The 22,352-nt window shown below is 39.0% G+C and overlaps 1 protein-coding gene across 2 annotated transcripts in view; it reads left to right on the top strand.

Moving 5' to 3' along the window:
- The window catches only part of TTC7B (tetratricopeptide repeat domain 7B), a 145,470-nt gene extending 125,644 nt beyond the window's left edge, over positions 1-19,826 (top strand). For both annotated transcript variants that reach the window (XM_082317035.1, XM_082317036.1), the window contains one exon: positions 18,865-19,826. In XM_082317035.1, coding sequence (XP_082173161.1) covers positions 18,865-19,086 — 222 coding nt within the window. In that variant the 3' untranslated portion in view covers positions 19,087-19,826. The remainder of the gene's footprint in view (positions 1-18,864) is intronic.
- Positions 19,827-22,352: the final 2,526 nt, after the last annotated feature.

Consider the following 22,352-nt stretch of genomic DNA (forward strand, 5'->3'; position numbering starts at 1 on the left):
TGTTTTGTTCCACTTCTCCCTATTACCATACTGCTAACCATTCCTTTCTTCAACATTTGTTCTAAGGCCTTGCATGTAATTTAAGGAAACGGAAATAATAATTTTCTTTCTGAAATACTACTTTTTGGTAGTAAAAGTGCTTCCACTATTAACTTGCTAGCTAGTCTTTGGTTTCTTTTCTTTTTCTTTTCTGTCCTTTTCTAGGATGGAAATAATCCAGTTCTCACAACTTGATTATCTGGATCTCTCTAGTTTTGGTTTTACATTGGCTTGGGGAAGAAAATTCCTTTACTTTCACTTTGAAAGTCTGGATGCCTTTTTAATCTGATTTTCTGCTGAGCATAAAGGATCTTTTCATGCTGTTGCTATGACGTGATGTAATGTTAGCATCAACACTATAGTTAGGAGCCAGTGTCTTGATAAACTGGTGTTGATGGTGTGTATTTGGTGTTGCAAAACAATGGTCTGAGTTTCAATTTGTGTTGACTTAATTAGGCAATGATTGAAGAGTCCGGTCAACACTGCAGGCTCACTGAAGCCGTAGTAAACTGACCATGTTTAACCTGGATACTAGGTACACCTATATCAGAGGCTATGTTGTACAGTTTATTTGCTTGGGCCAGTTGTGTATGTATAAAAGCACAAGGACCAATATTTTCTAAATCTAGGCTCTTTCCAGTACTCTGCTGTCTGCAAGTAAACATGCCCACTATATGTTTAATCCAAGTTGACTCTACATGAAACATAGTGAATGCGGATTTAGAATTTTTAACACTTTTAATGCCATTTCTATCATGGTAAGCTACTTGGATAATCTGATATGCGGGGAAAAATGCATCATGCGTGAGACTTAATAATGCTAAACTTGAAAACAGAAAGCTGTTTTGGGCTTTCATCACTTTTTCAATCAGCAGCGCAGTGTTGACCTGGACCTTTTTAATTCTGATATTAATATGCATGGACTTTATAGAGAGCAAAAAGATAAGAGCGTTTTAGTTTCAACAGTTAATCACATATGTACAAATCTAGTCTGTACATTTTGTTAAAACACTGAATTTGTAAACACCTCTTGGCATTTGAAAAAAATACCATTGGTTATAGTCTTTTTTCACCTACGCGCTATAAATGTTTACGTTGTTGAACCAATAGCTGATTCAAATCTTGAATGCAATATTTAATATTTGGTTGCATAGCTGCATTTTTAGTTTCAGCTCTTTATATTTTTAAGCATAACTATTTAAGCATAAAGTTTAGATGAATAAAAATGTAACTGGCTAAGTTGAGCGGCTGCAGATAGTATGGCAACTAAGACAGTTGGTATGGCAGATAGTAGGACAATGACTGAAATTTCTTTTACTCTTTTTCTAAATCTAAAGTCTAGATATTTAAAAAAGGGTTTAGTATTTGTTTTCATAACAACTTCGAGTGGTCAACACGTTAAGTTTCAAATACATTTTGTCCTGAAGTATGTATTATTTATTCCCAGTCAAGAAATGGGGAAACTGAGGCATAGATGCTGCAACTTACCTAGCTTTAACTACAGTACAAGCCTCCTAATACATCATTCTGAGCATCACATTCTTGGGACTCGCATTTAATTCCTGTGCTTATTCTTTCCAGTGCATTTGTACTCTGAAGAAAATCATTTTTCCCCACAGGGATCTCCAGTGTATCAGTCAATGTTGTTAGGGCAGCAGCATCAATATTCCCGCTGCCTGCTGAAGGGAGCCTGCAGGGTGTCTTTTGTGGGTTTTGACTTGCAAATGATTGGCAGAGTTTAGGAGGGTTTTCCCTTATGATATTTAAATTTAGTACTGTCATTGATGGACCTCCTATTAAAATGCAGATTATTGAAACAGCTCTATCATTTATCAGTGAAAATTATCTTTTTGATAGTTACTGCCTTTGCATGCAGTTTAAGTGAAGTGATATGTGGCACCTCCTTGATAGCCATTTCAGCTCAGCCACATAAAATGAGGCCCTTGTTTCAAATTCACTGCAGAATTTTTAATACTTTTAAATAATAAATCGGTTGGTTTACCTACATCTCTCTCCCCTCCAACTATCTTCCTTTCTGCAAGATTTTGTCAATGTTGTCTTGGATTTGCTCAATGAATATAATATTTTGCGAGTCATTGCAGCTGAGATGGTTGGTGAAGGAGATGGCTGTTTGGATAGCAGGCTGTTTCAGAAGTATCTGTGGCATCAGTACTTTGTTTCTGTGATTCCTTTTTGATCTGGTTTTGAGAGCTTAGTTAACCTTAGAACTGTTTTATAGTAATGTACTTTTATGGTTAATAAAGGTAAACTACTTCCATAGATCTTTGTTTCTTATCTTACATTATTACTTGGTAGAAAGTACAAAATTCAAGAAAAGCTGACTTCAAACCAGTACTAAATATGAAGTCTGTGGATATAGAGATCTGAAGGAAAAAGGGTTGCTGCTTTCATTATAATGGGTTGTTAGTTTTTCTCAGATGTTCTGTTCAGGTCTATGCTTTGATGCATCCTCCTGTCCTTCAAATCAGACTCCTACCTGAGTTTGAACAAAAAAGAACTAAGCCTTGGTTTATGTCCCTGGGGGAAGTGAGAGGATATTATAGCCCCTAACATGAATTGGGGAGCACATGTATAACTCATGTGTAGCATGAGTCAGATTTGGAGAACTAATGTCATAAATTTCCTTTTGCTATTATGTTGTTTGTGTGCTCATGCAATTACCATTATATGCTGTAAATACAGTTTTGAGTAAGAGTTCTCAGGCCAGCTTTTTCCTGAAGAGGGGTAATATCCTCTGGGGAAGGAGATCAGTTTGGTAAGACGTGGCAAACCGTAACTCTGTGCTCCCAGTCTGTGATAAGTGGGATATAAACAAGAGAGGGCAGTTTAATACCTTGAAGTTTGTCAGAATGGTTATAAATATTTATTATTGTCCAGATGTTGAGGTTGAATGTAGTTTTGTACTAATATGTCCTTCTCAGAGTCTTGGGAAACTAAAAAAGCTCTGTACAATAACAATACATTACAGCTGCTTTCTGCTATCTCTGACCTGAAATGTGTGTAGTTTATACATGTGCGGCTTTTTCACACAAATCTGAGAAATCTTGCATTATAATAGATGATGTTGTGATCATTCAAGGAAGCTGCCTTTCAGGAAACAGCCCTTACGCTGAATTTAAAGTTGCTTTTAGAAACAGCTTTTCTTTCTTAAGAACTGGCATAGAACTGAAGGGAGAAGAAATATTGGCAAAACATTGAGATGTTAAAATGGAGTGCTTGTACTCAAGAGCCACAGATCTTCACATAAAGCATTTGACCTGGAAGAAATCTTCAGTCTTTTAGTACTGCTCAGATGAACCAAGCAAAGCAGTTCATTAGCAAAGCACTTACTTGGCAGAAATATGAAAATATGAACATTGTTCACACTGTTAAAAGCTAAACACTGCGGGGAAAGACACTACCCAAAACACTTGAGCAATATAGCGTGTTTTAGTAGGCCCGTTAGGATGCAGACATTTGATTCTTTCAATTTTTTTTCTAAATCCTTTGATGAAAAATCCCAGAGTTTTTACGTGCTTCCCTCTTATCCCAGGAACTAAAATTCATAAGTGAAGTTATGAATGTTTCTTTTATGGATGTATCTGAAATTAACATTTGAGTTTGATTTTTTTCTGGGTTGTAATTCATTGATTAGTCTTTTTAATCAGTGATGCTGGTGAAATGATTTGCTGCAGCTCAGTGTGTTCAATCTCCCTCGGCCACTACTGATATACTATTTATATCACACACATTGAACTTGCTGTTTAAGACTGATATCCTTAGAAAATCAGGCTTACTAAATCATTATTGTTTGTGTGTGTGTTTGTCAGCTTTGCCTTCATAACTTCTAAATTCTTTAGCCAGTTTCATCTGGACAGAAGAAGGAGTGATGTAAAAAAAAAAAAAAAAATTTAGGCTTGTGCAAGTATTACAAGAACAGAGGCAGGAGGAAAGACTACTGAGGCTGTTTTGTTATTTCAAATTTTTATTAGATATCAGCAAGTACACATGAGAGTGAGCGTTTGTAAATTCTCTGCTGCAGGGATGTAAGACACAGTCGTTAGAAAACCAAACTAGGCTTCATTACGGTCAGCACTCATGGAGATAGCTGTTAAAAGTTAACTTTTAAAAATTATTCCAGAACATAACATAATGTATTCTGCTACATTAGGTTAATTAGCTATATGACTTGATAGCATAACATATTTAGACAACATAGTGAATTGTGAGTGTTATAAAGGCCTTATCAGTAAAGGACTATGGAAATAAAAATAAACAAAAAAAATGCAGATTCAAAATTTCTTCTGTATAATACACAGTGTGAAAATGGTTTCAGAGCTCTAAATCTACATGGACAATGATTGTGTTAGGTAGCACTTTGGAAAAATACTTGCCTTCTATCAGAGGTGATCTGACCTACTAAAAGAGAGGACTGCTTTTGCCTTGGTTTCTGAATTAAAATTTCTATGCTGGTAAGTGGGTTTTGCTACCTTAAAATAAGTAATTTAAAATAAAGACATAGTTTTAAAAGTATATTCTCTCATTTAAAAATAAACCCCTTTATTTTCTAAACGGGAGCAAGTAATAAATTAAGGCAGATGTTGTCAAGTGGTAACAAATGTTCAAAAGACGAGCAAGCAAACCTCTGTCAGCTGCAGAGCCATTTCAATTTCCAATTTTTTCATGGTCCTTGTTACAGTTTGTCCTGACAGCTGACAATAGCTTCTTTGGGATTCTGTCTGGGTTTTAATTTATGACCATTTGAAAAAGTGATAGCCACAGTGGCATCGGAACAGATGGTATTATCAGGGTCACAGACCCAAAGACTTACCAGAGGGCTATGAAATGCTATGACACAAATGCAGTCTGTGATGATGCTTTGTCATGTTAATTGAATGCCTAGCCAGAAGTTGGTAGGTTACAGTTGCCAGAAATAACTGTTCTTGATATAAAGTCTAAAACAGCATGAAACGCTGTCAGATCTATTAAAGTAATTGACACGTCAAGCTTAATTTCCTTTAAAATTGTGATATGATAGTGTGAGCAGCTGGTGATCTCTGTTGAAAATAAACGATGTAGCTTTAGCCTGGGCATCCAAAGTCATCTCACTTGCTGCAGAATCAAACCCTAAGCTTCCTAAAATGGGAGGAAGTTTTATTAGTAGGTGCAGTCTTTTTGCCATGTGCATTGCATGCGATTTAATGTAACCTTAATATCTGAATATTTTTGCCAAAGATAAATTCCATGGATTTTTAACACAATAGCTGGTAGGAAATGTTTGTATTTCACCCCGCACTCAGCGGCTGCCTTAAGTTCCAGAATTCCCACCTTCCCCACCAAACCCACGCTGTTGCTGTCGTTCTTATCCTTAAAAGTGGAAGCTGCCACTCTCCGTTTCAGCTCTTCGCTCAGTGAGCATTAACATCCCAGTTTGCTTATTCTGATCAAATCGTAGCTTTGTGTGGGAGTGCCTTTCTTGCCATTCGTGTGTTCTTCCTGCCAACTGTGCTCCAGTGAACTAGAAAAGTGACTCAAATGGACAAGATGCTGACACTTGGGAAGCAGGATTCAAATCTATTTCAGCTGCCTGTCAGCTGACAAGAGTAAACCAAAGGAGAGGACTGAGGGGGAAACAGCATTTGGAATTACACTTTCTCTGCAGATTCCAACCTTGTGCACTAACATTATACAGTTTGGAAAATGGATTTCAAGAGCCATAAACCAGCCACAGCGTATGATTTAACATGCCATGCCAATCAGTGCAGTGATGGATAACCATTTATAAAAGTCCATAACCACATTAAACTTGTGTTTTGCCTCAGTCTTTAACAGGAACGTGATGTTCATCATGGATGGCAAAGATAAAATTAGTAGTGGAAATCAAAGTACGGAAATGGTGGCAAGTACTTGCTGGTGGAAGAGTGTGGAGGAGTTGGCCAGAATTCTGGAAGAACTCATAGATGAAATAACAAATCATTAGTCCAGTAATATTTAGTGAAACCTAAGTTAACAAAAGATAGTAGGATAGTTAATATACTACCTATACTTGGAAAGAGCAGTTGCAGGAGAAAGGCGTCAGTTTGATTAAAAGTGAGATTTGGAGACCCTTCACAAAAAGAAATCCAATGACTCACAAATATAAAATGCAAGAGCAAGATTGAGTATGGAATGACTGGAGAGGACAAAGAGCTGGGGTTCTAGCTGATGTGAGCTGTGTCTTCGTTGTTGATGAGTTGGCCAAGCCCAACACGAGACATCATGTTGTCCCAGCTATCAACATCATCATCTTGTCAGCAGCGTAGTCTCACCATTAATTTTGTAAGCCTACAGATTTCTCCTTCCTGTATGGAAGCTGGTGGTCTTCATCCTCCACTGGTTGCTTCATGTCCCCAACATATGGAGACTGCCATGCCCAGTCAAACCAGTTGAGGCTGGCCAACAGGGCAGCCCTCAGTGTGAACTAAAGCGTAAGCTTCTCTTGGGGTTTCCTCCCAGGCTGGCCCTGTGATTGTAATCCCAAGTAGGGTGGCTCGATGACCAAACTGGCCTGTAGCTTCGCATCATGTTGTCCTTATACACAGTGAGCACTGAGGTGACTGAACTGGAGCGCTGGAAAGTCTCTGGAGCGTTTCCTGGGAGGAGTAGGAAACTTTAATAATAATATATGCTCCATGAGATGAATAAGCATAATCAAAATAAGGCTAGGTGACACTGGCACTGGAACAAATGAAAACAAACTGGCTACGGAAAAATTGGGGAAGAAGATTTGGAGAGGATTCCTAGCACTTACAGTCTAAACATTGTGTGGAACAAGAAATCCTGTGCTGAGGTAGTCAGTGACAACAGGGGAGCAAAATGAATGACCTAAGAGGGCTCTTCTGATCTGATGTTAATTAAACTGAAAATACCTTATTTTTGGCAAGTTTTACGTAAAAAATTAACAATGATCCACAAAAAGATAGTTGTGAGAAACCCTGATAGGCTTATATGGAGATGAATTCTAAAAGGTGAGTGATACTTCAGTTATATTTATCTGTTTGCTTCCAGATCAGTATTGGCAAAAGCCGATTTGTTGAGGTACATTAATGTATTAGCATTTTTTAAAAAGTTATTTTTACTGGCTTTTCTCCAAAACACTTGCTGTTTGGGTTTCTCTTTTTAACTGTCCAAAGCTTTTTTCCTTCGTTTTCAGTATATTCAGCTTCTTCAGGTTTTGTGAAAGGTAAGTCAGTATATAAAGAAGTGTCTTGTTTCATTTTTGTGAAAGTGCTCAAAGCCCTTTCTTCGTCAATGGTTAGGGTTTGGCTCTTCTGATCTCCGCCTGATGGTGCATAGATGGGAGGGTTTATGCCTTCCCTTCACACTGAAAATAGCCTTCCCCTAACGATGGATCTGCTGGCAGTTGTCCTGTGAGACTGCCAGGTTAGCAGTGTACCTACCACTTCTGCCTTTCGTTTAAGAATCTGGGGGGGAAAGGGGGTGCGTTCCCTCTCATGCCGGGAGGTTTTTGCAAAATGCCATGAAGATGGCTCTTCCCATTGTAGTGTGTTGGGCCTGAGGCGTGGACGGCAGTTCATGTCAGCTTTGGGGGCAGGGGGAAATGGTCTGTTTCCTGGGGATGCTATAAAAGAATATATTTATTAATGCTGTATTAAATAACCTCTTTTTCTTGGAGATTATTGCAATGGCAGTCTAGCATGTGCTGCTGTGGTGTCATAACACTTTTGAAACAGTGACTTTAGCCATAGATATAACTTGCGTATGTACATACTTCTATATTCAAATGTCTCTTTGGCTAAGGGCAAAACGAAGAAAAATTTGAATAATGTGCTTTAATCTTTGCGTTTCTGTTTCATTTTAGTAATGAAAGCACTGGTCATCTTTTATACTGCAGTTCTGACTGAATATTTAATACAGCATTTGTCAGGATATTTGAGAGAAATGCACATGCATAAATGCAAGAAAAGGTACTTCAGAAGAGTGTCATTCACTTCTGATGCCTTTTCCATAGTCTCAAAAATTCAGACAAGTAAGTGCTGGTTTCTGTAGTATTGAGCATGTACAAGTACGGACTACAAGTGCTAGCCTTCGATATAGTGACAATCTAGCTAAAGATCTCCAAAGTACTCAACTGGAACTCTGACAGTTCTATTAATTATAAATTTTAACCACAGAACCTAGTACTGGATCTGCAACTCTGATTTTTCTTTGATACACGAGCTATTCCCCTGACTTCAGATTGATTTCTTCATTAGAACATTTGATCAATTTTTCTAATTACTATTTCCAGAAGCCACGTACCACCAGTATGTTCATTGTGATTTTATAGAAAAACCATCATTAATGAAAAACAGCTTCTTAAAAAGCCGTTGCTTGCTATTTCTTATTATTTATTCTTTAATTCTCTCAGTGCTTGACTGGTGGACAGAAGAACATTAATTTCTGACAGTAATGATAACTTTGCATGCAGCACGATCTTTCAAAACCAGGAACCTTCAGATGTACTAAATAGAAGTCTAGTCTTTAGGCAGTGGAATAAGGACGTTGAATTCCGAGTATCCTCACTTCTTGTGAAAAATCAAGCTTTTGCTCAAATGGTTGAATATTGATTCAGTGGGCTGACTTTGAGGCTCCTCGTTTCAAGAATGTTGGTCTGAGGCTTTCTGTTTCTCTAGCCTGTTCTGCACCTGTACCATTTTTGGAGGATTTGGAGTTTTCCTCTTTTGGCTATTGAAAGGAATTCTATGTTAGTCCTATGTCTTGAGTAACAGAAATATAATTTTCTCTATTTCTGACCCTTTCACTCAAAACTTGGAAAATAATGGCATCAGTATCAATACCTATGAGTCTCTGTAGATAGCATGATGATGCAGTAGTAAACCTAGCCTTGCTTTTGAAATTGGGCAATGTTGAAATCGAGCCACAGATTAGAGTGATAAAATGGCAGGATTTCAGCAGTGAATATACTGTAATCAGGTCATGCACTTATAACTATAAAATGTCAACACAGCGGAAAAGGGGTCTGTGTATGAATGACAATGTACAAGAATATACCGAATTAAGGAAATTACTATAGGGCCATTTCATAAACAGCACTGTCTGTAGCTGTGATCTCCAGCACCGGTTTTCATTGCGGGTGTATGTACTTGAAGGATGCTGTACATCTGGGAAATCCCCTTTTCTCAGTTGTGGGGAAGGTGATGTGTGCTGGGAGAGAGGGGAGGGAAGATCCAATGCTGCTGAGATTCCGGATGGAGGAAGGTGATCGAGACAAATCACCTACACTTCGGTGTCACGGTATCACAGCTGGGAGATGTAAAACGTTTGCACCGGATGACAAGTACTCCAGATTTGGGAGTGGCCATTATCTGAGGACTGAGGTTGTATTTAATTATTCCCTGATACCAGTGTCGATGCAGTACGTGCCAGAGCCATAGTCATCTGACTGCTGAAGGGAGAATCGTCATGTTTTTGCTGTGCTTGTAGATACAGCATATGAAATAAGACCCTTGGTATAATTTTCAGATGGAGATAACATTTAGGTAATCTCTGAAGTCACTAGCTGTTTCACTCTTACCAGTAAGGTGTTTTATTTGTTCCCAGTGTGCTTGCTATAGTCAAATTAGTTCTCGCAATATAGCATGGTAGTCATGCTGTTTTTATAAGCTGATACGATGTTCACATAAAGTGTAAATCAAAATTACAGCAGACTATTGCAAGATCGTGTTGTCTTAACAGGAAAAGAAGTCCCCCAAGAGCTTCCATCTTGGTGGAAGGCTACAATCAGCAATTTTAAAAAACACACTTCAATTTTGAACCTTTCTGCATTATCGGCTGTGAACAGTAACGAACTAAAAGGCAAGCACATCCCTGTTGGAAGGAGTCAGTCATTTTCAAGGGGGTTATAAATACACAGATGCACTAACAACCACGCACCTTCGTTATTTCACGCTGGCAGTGAAAAGTTCAGTGAGTAACAAAGCCAAAGTTGTTGTTTTAAAAATCTGTTGCCAAGCAGTAGGTTTTCTCCTAGCAACAAGTGTTTTGCAGCAGGGAAAGCAATTGGATACCTAAGGGGGTATGTTAGCATTGGGGGAAGGGTAAAGAAATAACAAACTGGGGCTGGCAGCTTGCTTCAGCGGTGACAGAGAGCACCCAGCTCACTTTCTGGGTGTGCTGGGGATGGAGGAAGGCAAGGGAGGGCGACAGGGCAGGACGGGACACGTAGAACAGGCAGGGGCTGGGGATAGGCCATGGGCAAAAATGTTGGCTGCAGGCGCGGGTTCATATTTGTTCATCAGTTGCTTTGGTTTGGTTTAGTGAGTGATAAGCTGTAGTAGTATTAGCTGGGTGTCCTCACTTAAAAAAAAAAAATCCATGCTGAGCTGCTAGGAAGTTTTATTTTGAGCATATTTGAAGAAACACACATTATTATTCAAAAGAATCGCATTAGAGAAAATGAGAGTAGTAGTTTTGTATTGTGCATTTTGGAAACAAATTACATATACGTTGCAGTTTCTTTTCCAATTCAAAAAAACTATGTCTTTATTTTACAGAAATTTATCTTTACTTGTAAGTGTTGGTGGTCAGTCCAGTTGTTTTTAAACCCTGTAATATGGACACCCTTCAAAATCCCTGCATTAAAATGCATTCATGTCTGTCATTGCAGACATAGAACTATGTTTATTCATCATTTTTCTGATGGAATGGCTTATTTCGAACTGCTGCACCATCTCACAATTTTTTTGCACTTGCAGAAAATAGCTACTTACAATGACTAAACATGCAACTGTTCTTGGTATATGCCTTTAAAAGAAGGAGTTAATAAATGATTTCTTGTGCAAAGTCATACTTCCATTAGATGGACATGTTTCAGCACAAATTCATCAGCTAAAAGGAAAATAGGAGAGCATAGTATATAAATAATGTGCTATTTCACTCTACGTAAGTGTAAAATATTGATTATAGAATACATTTAAAATGTATTTTTATCACAGAGGATGGGAAATATCAGCTGCAGAATTTTACTTGTTTTTCCATATATCATGACAAATTCTTCTCGTTTTGCCTTGCTAACACTTCTTCTGTTTCATTATTATAGCATAACACTGTCAAGTCTCTGGTAAACCTTCAAGTTTGATAGATTTGTTTGAAAATAGCAGCCACCTTAACACATGCAAAATAGGCTGAAAAAGCAGCATGTAACAAGGGGCAGTTTTGTGATGCTAAAATTACAGCGCATATGAATTTGCAATGCATACATTGCATATTAAGTTTTGTAACTGTTTATGGTCATAATCCTTGATTTTCAAGTTTTTTAGATAAGATGGGATGTTTCTATCGTGTCTTTCTGCATGCCGTGGTTGAAAGTCGATTCTCTCTTAAGCAGGCTGGGAGTTTTTAAAAAAAATAAAAATAGTGAACTGGGAAAATTAATGGGGAGTTGGATGTAGTGAGTTCTTTAGACCTTTTATTGTAACTTTTAAAAAAATCGGTATTTTCCACAACTGTATGGCTCTATATCTGATCATACATTTGCAGCTGCTAGCTTATTGGCCTTCAGCAGGCCATCAGCGAACGAGGCAAGCAGTATTTCCACAGTTCTTCTGTCTTCCTGCTCTCATCATTAAAAACAGAATCAGTCCATTTTTTATTTTCATATGCTTATAATGTTTTCTTATAGGTGTTGTTTTTGCAAGGGAAACTTTTAGCTCTGAGAGGTATTTTTTAGCTAAAAAAGGTCTGCATCATACAAATCTAGAAGCTCTTTAGCAAACAAGTCATGTAATAGACCTACTAGCAAAAAATTAATATTAATGTCTTATCTGGTAGAACTCAAATCTCTGTAGTTGAGTCTTTTGCAGGTCAACAGGCTGTGATTCTTAAACATGGTGAGCGTCTCTGACACTTTTTTGCGTGTTAGATTGGCCGCATTTCGTCTTCTCCTACTCCCCATTTCTCGCAGTTATCAGTTTCCTTCTCTGCAGAGTTATGAGAGCTCATTGTTGAGAGTTCAGCGTCCTCTCCGAAGAAGGCAAAAGTGCAAACAGACTCATGGTCAAAGTTCCCATTATATTTTTTCCACTTTGAAATAAATTTCATTGCTTTTGAGAACATTTCTCACCTATAGTCTATATTTTTATTGGAGAAAATGAAATTGTTCTTCTTGATATCAAATGAATAAAGGTCAAAATCTCAAGTGGTGCTTCTGTCGAGATTGAGAACTGTTTATTTTCCAGGAGGGGTGGAGAAGTAGTCAGATGCTTAAACCTTAAGAAAACCTCCAGCTCTCTTGAGCAGAAATGTTTAGTAACGTGGAAGAAACCACAGTGATCTTTGTAGTGTTACCTTTTCACCTTTTTTTTTTTTTTCTTTTCCCCTGGTTATTGCAGATCTTGTTTAGCACTTTATGATAAAGCTCTGGTTTGGTGAGACATATGATGGGTGATAATTATGACTTTATTTTTTAAAAAGTTAGTTCCATGGAAAAATGTAAATGTTAGCTTCTCATTTGCCTAAAAGCAAATAAAAAATGTGACCTTACTAGACTCCTCTAAATGGCTAGTTTTAATCATGTTTTCAAAATCAGCAATTAGTTATTTAAGTAGTTTTCCATCTCTGTCCTGTGGTTTTTTTCTAGATGTGTGTTTTCCTTTGGCTGTTTGGTTAATCATTATGACAGGTTAATTTGCAAAGAGAGAAAGCCCATTTGCAGAAAAAAGATACCTTTGCAGTGAAGACTACACTACATGCTTATTTAAGCAATTGTGGCTTTATACAATTGTGTATTGTATCATGTTGTTCAGATTCTGAGTGGTGGTATTTTATTACTAAATAATGATGCATTTGCTAAGTGAAGGTTCTACTTGGAGACTGTGTAAAGCTGCATTTGGAAATTAGAATTCATTTGAATGTTTTCCTTTTTAAAAATGCTTACATTTAGCTAATGAAAAATAACCTTAATATGTTGAACTGCAAGGGGAAAAATAACTATGCCAAAACATAATCTTGACATGTCCAATATATATCAAAATATAACTCTGGCTTATTGAAGACGGTGTTAATTGTAATTATTGGTTTTATTGTGCCATCACCATAGACCAAATTTTAAAGGTATCTTGTTTATCTAGGATACAGGTAGATACATAATGACATACTGAAAGTTATCTAGGCGGAGTAAGGATTTAGGTCCTGTTGAAGTGAATGCCGATTAAATGTCTTGTCTTACATGCATTTGAAAATGCTATTATGAATCTTTCTGTACCCAAAAGACTGTGAATATGGTGTGGGGTTTGTTGTTTCTTTAAAAAAAAAAAAAAAATAGGTCTCATGGATTTGAAGATTTCAGAATCCATTAATTTTGTCCTACTAGTTTTCTTCTTTCAGAAATAAGCTGGATACCTACCATAATTTTGCTTTTTTAATCTTTGTATTCATTCATTAGTTCTCTGCACCTGCTTCTTCAGTGTATCCCAAGGAATCAAGAGAAAGCTGTTCTTACAACAGAAGCATCAAGTAGTAATACTGTATAGGCATGAAAATGTTATTACTCTCTTTCCTCTCAATGTAGCTGAGGGAGAACCTGATATTGGAACAGGAGCAGTGGAAGCTCCCGGGGCCCTCGAGACAAGTCTCCTCAACATAACCATCAGAGCATGCAAGCTCTTCCTGTAGGATTTGGTCTTAACACTGGTTTGCACCCTGCTACTGCAAGTAGAAGGCTGTTCCAAAATCTCTCTGCTCCAATTGCCAGGAACGTTTTCACCTTTTTTTGGTAAACTTACTCACAGCCAATTTATACACATGTATTCTTGTGCCAACATTATTCTCTAACTAAAATAGTTTTTCTCTATTCTGTTCTCTACTGTTTTTATAGCAAGTAACTTCATCTCCTCTCAGCTTTTGATTTGCTAGGTTAAACAAACCAACTCTGTTAGCCTCCTCTTGTAAATTAAGATTTTTATTGATCATCTCAATTGCCATTTTCTGTGCCTGTTCCAGTTTGAATGACCTTTGTTGAACAGAGGAGACTACACGAGGTGCCAGAGGAGGCCCTACTATAGCTGTGTACGGCACAGCTGCTGAAGTCCCTGTTGTCTTCCTCTCTACTGGAAACCGCTCCTGATGTCACTTGAGTTTTCCTCTTTCACACTGGCACCTTTTCACACTGTCGTCCTGTGGTTGCCTGGCGTATCCAAGTCTTTCTCCCAGGCTGCTTGGTTGATGGGCTTCCACCATGCCACAGAACTTGTGGTACTGTTGTGTTATTTTCCACTTTGTTTTACTGACTTTCACCATATTTCTCTTATCCTAGTTCTTATGATCAGCCTGTTGCTTTCTGTATCATATCCTCTTCACTTTTTCTTATCTAATTGTACCATCACACTCATAATTTTTGTGATGTGTCATTAATTAAAACAGTAAGCATGATTAGTCCCAAGACAGTATCCAGAATATAGAAGATATAATCCCCATTCCTTAATGCATACAAGGTAAGTATAAATGAAGGTTATTCAGCCAAATGTTTTGGATGGTACATTAAGATATTTCTGTCTACTGAGACACAATAGCTGTTTTTCTGGGCTGTATTTGTGTAGGTACCTAGGTGATATTGAGTAATAAATAACAAATTACTTCTGTTTTGACAACAGGGCCTTGAATAAGGGGTTGGGCCCTGTTTGGCTGAGCATTATAAAAACTATCCTCGGACAGATGCTTTGGCAAAATAAGCAAAGAATAGCAGTTTTGTATGTGGGGCAATGTCAAATGAAGTGTTAAGGGTGGTGATTGAGGGAGGAACGACATGTAAAATCATTGACCGACTGGAGGGAGACTTTGCGATTCCAGACTGGATGAGGAAGGAATTGGCAAGATCTTGAAAATAACCTGTGGCAGACAAGAAAGCTGGAAGCACTTTTCCCCCCTTTTTACTAATTCCTGGAGGGTTTTGTCCTGTTGTGATGTGAAGCTTGTGTAGAACCGTGTTTGTAGTGACTACAGTACCTCCCTGTCGCAGGCCGTACACAGTAATACTCTTTTTTAGAAAGCCAGCCCCTGTAGGCTCTTGAAATTGAAAAGTCCCTGTTACTCCCAGCTCTGAGCCCCGACGATGGCCTGCGCACTGTGAAGGGCTGTCGACCTTTCCTTGAGCAGAGAGCATCTGAACTCCGCAAATCTATGAGTACTGTTGATTATTCAAAGTGATAAATATCAATGAATCAGAGACATGAAGTGCTGCTTCCACTTCTTGTGAAGATGGCACAAAAAAGTCTCTTTTGTTTCTTCAGAGATTCCCTTCACTTTCTGTCTGTGCCATTTCCGATTAGAGTTTTATCTTGGAGTTTTTTGACTTACAAAGTCAACCTCTACAATGTAGAACTGGCTAAGAGAAAAATAAGATTTGAGTTGAGAGTTTACAACATAAAGACATTCCTGAAGCTGGAAGCCTTAACGCACTTAGAGGAGATCAGTGGTTTGCAAAAAAAACCCAAAACAACCCCAAAACAAGCCCAGAATTCTCAGCAAACCAAACATGGGGAAAAGTAATAAATAAAATTTGTACTGAGCTGCAAAATTAAGAAGCCCACACACATTAGAGGCTTTTGTAACTGTGTTAGAAGCAAATGTCATAAATTTATCAGTCTTTCATGTGAAAGAGCTAGTGAAAGAGATGCAATAGCAGGAAAGATCCTGCTTTGTCCTAGCAGGGTGCCAGCAGTTGTCTTAAACACCTCTTGTCAAGTACTGCAGCATTTTAAAATGTACAAAGAACAAATAGATTGCCTTAGATTTGTGTAATTCCTTAGGAACTTACTGTTTTCATCATGGGTACAGTGGGTGTTTTCTTACTATAATCATTTGAGTAAAGAAATATTATAGCAGTTTTTCTAATTGATTCAGGTTCTAAAATCCCTTTTTTTTTTTTTTTTTTTTTTTTTTTTTTTTTTAAGTTTAGTGCCTGTTTATAAAGAGGATGTAGGGAGAAGGCATTCTGTTTAGGTTTTAACCTAACATGCCAAGTCTGAAGGTGTGAGCCATATGTCAGTTAGGTACCCCTCTGTGTTTCTGCAGAGTTGATGTGTTGTTCAAGCCCATCTCCAGCCATAAAGCAAGAGACTTACTTAACATTATTCTGCAGATAAATGTTGGCTCTACATCTGCTGCTAAATAGGTAAAGGTCAGAACTGGTAACTTCAAGATTTTGTTTCCAGTTAGGAAGCAAAGGCAAATACGCAGTGAAGGACTAGGATAATTTGTATTGATTTCTGGGAAATCTTAGAGGAGGTTTGGGTTTGGTTTTTCTTAGGGTTTTTTAGTTTTAGTGGTTTGTTTTGGGTTTTATTTCCTGAAGGGTTTAGTATAGAGAGCAAGCATATGCTGACAGCTGGTAAACTGGAGGTCAGTTTTCTTGGATGGGTGATGGTGCGAGGTCACGGAAAGATGTTGCTGTGTGATAGGCATGCCTGCTTCTTCTCCCTGTGGTCTGTAGTGCAATGCTTAATAGAGCAGAGTCAGGCCAGAACCACAAAGAATTTGAAGTGTTCTGTGCCTCAGAATTTTAATGAAGTCATCTGGGAAGGAGATTTACAAACTGGGCACTCACAATATGTGACATCTGACTGTCATTCTGAGAGAGTTAATGAATCAGAGGGTATTATGTCTTCTTTCTCTAGATCGCTTCTTTGGCCTCAGCCCACAGCTGTAGTGACCAAATGTCACCATCCTTTTCATGCTCTGCATGAACCAAGTCTAATTTTCTCTCCATTGGTTCTTTGGAAGCAAAGCTTCCCAGTGCTGCTTCTTCAAAGCAGCCCCAGTGCTGCTACCCAAGGCAGGAGTCTTCATACCATCCCAACCTGAGACACCAGTGAAAGACTGACTTTTGGGAGACTCTCCCTCTAGAAAGCTGTGCCCTCAAAACATGAGGGTATGCGATGCGACCTGATTGCCCATGCAAGAGCGGTTCCTTCACTAGTGCTGAATAGCCTATATTCTTAGAAAAGTATAACAGCAGGCAAACAGCTAGTATTTGCTCTAGTTCTATCACCTAGAAAACCTCAGCTACACTTTTTTTCATACAGAATAGGGCAGATGTGACGTAACGTGTTTCTGTTCCCATCAACAGGCTTATATCTGCAAAATTTGGTTGTTTCCTTTGGTCTTGAAAAGAACAGCTTGTATCCTTAGCAAGCGGGGAGAATAGTCTGGCATATTCGGGGAAAAAAAGTATTACCAATATTCAAAGAACTCACATTTTTAATTAGTATAAAATATACAAATCCGCACAGAATAAAAGGAAGATTTTTGAAAATTAGAGAATCTTGTCTTGAAAATTAAGAACATTTTAATTTTACTAAGGTTAGGTGCATGCAGTCAAACCACCTTGATATATTCCACCTCCTTGCTTCAGTTTTTGTAGTGTCACATCTGATACCTACTAGTCACTGACAGTCACTTTCCTGCAGGGAAAAAACACCGACCCTGAGAGTTACCTGATTTTTGGATTGGAATTACTGTTCACTCGCTCTGGAAATGCTGACTCAGTTGACAGCTCAAAAAAAAATGCAAAACCAGAACAGTCCTCTAGCACCTTTATGTGAGAACATCTGCTAGGCTGATAGAAATTAGCCTTTACTGCATTTATTTATTTACTTGCCGATACTATACAGCGCTCTTCATGATGTACTTCAGAGCATGCTCTGCTCTGTTCCTCTGTAGGTTGGAGTTAGCAGTCTGCCCATGCTGAAAGTCAGCCTGGTGGGCAGAATTCCAGAAACGTATGGTGGTTGCATAGAATTTCAGTACTTTCTAATCATTGGCGCTTAGGTTGATAAGGATTTGAGGGACAGATGTACAGAGAGAAATAAAAGAAATTGTGGTCCAAGGAGTGGGGGCTGGGAGGGGAGCGGTCACAAGGAATCTGTAAGCATGTAATCCAGACGCCTCTCTGGAAAACAAAGATTTGTGGTACGTATGCATTTTGCAATACAGAGTCACAAGGGAAAAATGCATAACATCGTTAGGATTATTATAATCCCAGAATAAAGCTCTCTTACTGGGTCATTCAACGACTTTTCTGGCACAGTAATATAGCTGAATGTGATGGATGGAGATTTCCACTGCCTCATTCAGGTCATATCCTAGTGGGTTTGGACACCCTCTTGGATCGTGTGGTGTTGAATTGGATCCCATCCCGCGAGGAAGATGAAGAATCTGTGTTTAGGAAGCTCCTGAGAAAGTTATCTGCCTGCTGGACCTTTATACACTACTGGTGCAATATTAGTGCCAGCACGTTTCCCGTTCCGCAGGTTGAATCAAATACCATGGCTGTCGCCCACTGGGCTGAACTCGCTTCTGTTACTGCCATCCCTGAGGGCCGATGGTGCCGTGCGTATGATCTGAGATGTTACAAGACATGAGCTGGGTGCTGAGATGCGCAGGCAGGATGTGAACGCTTCAGGGCACTCACCTTAGTAGCACTTCAGACACAGGAGCTTGCGACAAAAGCTCAGGTGCTTACAGATTTTTGGTGGTTGGGTGGAGTTGTTGTTGTTCAACTCAGTTTTTGCATTTCAGTGTCTTTGTTTTTTGTCCAAAGTCACTTGACTCCTTGTTGGTGTGGAGTAGCCTGCTCCAGTCCTGCTTCAGGTCATTTCTTTTCTTAAAAAAAAAAAAAAAAAAAAAAAGTATTATATAGTCAATATAGTCTATAACACTTTGAACCCAAGAGCTACCTATGCTTATTTCACTGTTGCGACATATCATTTGAGCTTCAGGAAAGTCCTACTGGCCAGCCTCAACCATTTTTCCTTTGTTTTCTTGCAGGCTCTGATACTTCACCAGCTCGGGCGCTACAGCTTGGCAGAGAAGATTCTCAGAGACGCCGTCCAGGTGAACTCCACGGCCCATGAGGTCTGGAACGGCCTGGGAGAGGTGCTGCAGGCTCAAGGCAATGATGATGCCGCGACCGAATGCTTCCTGACGGCACTGGAGCTTGAAGCTAGCAGTCCCGTGGTCCCTTTCACCATCATTCCCAGAGTCCTTTGAGAGGGCATCTTGATCAACCGATTTTGGTCTGACTTCTGGGTGAGGAAACCCAGTGTATCAGGCTGCCTGGTAACTGGTTAGTTTGAAAAACTTTAGAGCTTCAGGTAACAAACTCCAGTCTTTTGCAGGAAAGTGGCCAAAACAGTGACGTGATGCAATATATTAATGTTAGACTGAGAGGACAAAGTGGCTAGCCAGAACCAAATCACTCCTATCGCCTACATTTTTGCCCTGGTAGTTCTAAAACATCGTTATATTGTTCATGGATGATGTGCCATATTTTGTTAGTGATACTTGAGTGTTACATAAAATTATAATGGAATCAACTACCAAATGTAGAATAAGTTAAAATTCAGTGGCAGAGCAGACTATTTTTAACAAGGCTGTTAATAAAACTGTTCTCTTCCTGCCTCTCAACCTCTTTTGGCCCAAAGTCAAAATGTGAATTTTCTGTTTCCATCTCTATTTTAGTCCAGGCCAGAAAATCAGTTGAGTTCTTGTTTTTAGTTGTTAATAACTGTGACGTGTGGCTAACTGTTATCTCTATTTAGAGCAAAGGCTGAGTACAAGAATATTTATATTTTACCAATGTATGCCTGTTACAAAAAATATATTAGTTATTTAAGTTTAACTTTTTTATGTGAATTCAGAGTTTATTTATCAATGGAAATATGTAAAAAAGAAGCCTCAAATGGAATATTTACCGACATTCCTTATACATGTCCCACACTTGGCTAAATGGGAAGATTATGTTAATAATAAAATGATTTTTAAATGGAACCTTTCTTGTGTCCTGGTTAAGAACCTAGGGGGAAATAGATGGCTTGTGAACACATTTTTATGATGTGGGGCCTGTGGCTGGCTGGCCTCGAAGATGAATGACGCCAAAATTAAATGCCCGTTGGCCAGTCTAGAGAAAAGAAGCTGCTATACTCTTTGCTAATGGTATTGTTATCTTAGATTTCAGGTTTCCTTAAATCTTCACTTCTTTTTTATTCCTTCCACTCCAGCTCTCGATGAAGCCAGATTACTCTGCCTCTCCGTAATACATGGACATTTACGTATAGCTTGGTGGTGCTTGGGAAGAGCATGTTAAATATTTACACACCGCTCTTCAGTTTTCTTTACCTGTCTTAGTAGTTCTTTTCTCAACATCCCCTGCACTTTGCATCCCTTGAAGGAGAAGTTGGCTGGTAACGTATTACTGCCACATCAGTAGTAATAGGGCCAAATATTTAACAGCGGAATACTTGCCAGAGTTTCTCTAGGATGGGTGAAGTCATTCGTTGCAATGAATATTCAGGGTGCGTGAGCTGGGGTAGTCTAGTGTCTGCTCATTTGCAATGCTGGACTCGTATGGAGCCTGGGAAGAATTCCAGGTTCCCCGTTAGACTGGGTGCTCCTTGGTATTTGCCTGATTTGTCGCAAGAAGCGTTTTAAAGTGCTTAGCACAAGATAGCAGATGATTCGGAAAAATAACAGCAAATGTTTTTCGTTGTCGCTCACCAGAGAGCTCACTCACCTCAGATGCATGGAGGATCCTCACTGCAGCACAGGCTCTGTGCGCTCCAGTGAGAATCTCCAAATGGCAGAAGGATTAAACCTGGGGGAGCTCTTCATTTTTGCCTCTCTTTTTCCCCCGGCATTTTGTGTGCCTTTCAGACTGAGGCTACTTTCAGATTGTATCTGCTTAGTGCTTAGACCATATGTTCTCTGTAAAATGGACCAAAAGGCTGTAATAGGTAGTGTTTTCAAATCTATTTATCTATTTTTATCTATTTCAAATCCTGCTCACTGTGAAAATATCAAAGTTTTCCTTCCCCTTTTACAGTGCCTGTTTTGCATGTCTTCTTCCTCCTGTCCTTGACTTTTTTTTTTTTTCTCTTGATTTGCCAACTGTTCTCGTTTCTAGTCCCAGTTCAGAATAACATGCTCTGGCCCTGCTGTCTCTTAGCACCCACGATATGGTAGCTGGTGTACCAAAAGCTACTGTAAAACCTTTATTTGTTTAATTCAGTTCTTCCTGAGCCTTTCTGCTATCACAGTTCAGTTACTTAAATTTGTAATACCTTTCACAGACATGCTCCTTCACAATATTTATTCACCTTTTATTATAATATCAAAGTTTTTCTAACAAGGCAGTTTGCGTCTAGATCTGAGGCTGGTGGTCTTTCTCAGGAGAGCTTCAGACGAAAGTGGAGAATAGGAGAATTCTGTAGCAGCAGAATTTATCTTTGATTCTTCTCATTTAAAGTCCTGGCCTCTTTTGATAAACTCCCGAAGTGGAAAGGTTAGCAGTCTAATTGTGTCATATCTTTTATTAGTGGAGAAGTTGTCACCGCTGTTGTGTCTATCAGGTGAACTGGAATATCTGTTTCATTTTTCTTACACTGGAATCAGTTTCACTGTAAATCCACAAGCTTCTACCTCGTGGGAATAGCCTCAGCTACCTATTTTTAAAAATGGATTATCACTGTAAGACTGTACATTCAGGAATTTTGAGGCAGAAGTGGAAATCCTTGCAGCATATGAATTAAACAGGAATGCTTGTTTAAACATGGTTTTCAACTTTAAAAAAAAAATTACTAGGTTTTACAGCCGCAATTTTTTTTTTTTTTGAAATCGAGTAAGAAGGCCAAGAATACTTTTATATCTGTTTTAGTTGATATACAGAAAGATCTGCCTTTTGCAATCTGCTCTCAGACACTCTGCTATCTTGGTCACAGGAGTGAAGCGAGCAGTGCCAGTGCGGACGGCCAGGCCTGGGGAAGCGTCCCCTTGGTGCCGATGGGTCCGTGTCCTCTGCACGAGGCTTGCTCCTTCGTGGCTGGCCAAATCTCTGTGTGGATACACGGGTCCATGTGTGCTCTTGCTCCCCCAGCCTGTGTCAGAAATAATAGCTGTTCAGATGAGTGGTGAGATAAATCAGGGGCTGATCCAGCTGAAAACTAAGCCAACCCCTTACTCCTTTGCCCCAGGGTTTTACTAAGCTTTGGGCAGAAGCCTAGCAAAGGCTTCAGGTAGTTCTTTCATCTGATTGACTGCACAAGTAGTAACACTAACCAGCCGTAGAGAAGACAGGACATCCCCTCCACACAGCAGCCAGTACTTGCACCAGTTTAAAATGGTTATTAAATTGCGTTGTCAAGCCCTCTAGCTGCATCACTATGATGGCAAGTTGCACAAGCTTGAGATCTCCAGCCTTTCAACAGGGATCAAATACACTTCTCTCATCCATAAGACTGGAATAGCAGGTTTCAGAGGAG

The sequence above is a fragment of the Platalea leucorodia genome, assembly GCF_965183815.1.
Source record: "Platalea leucorodia genome assembly, chromosome: 7".
Classification (NCBI taxonomy): domain Eukaryota; kingdom Metazoa; phylum Chordata; class Aves; order Pelecaniformes; family Threskiornithidae; genus Platalea; species Platalea leucorodia.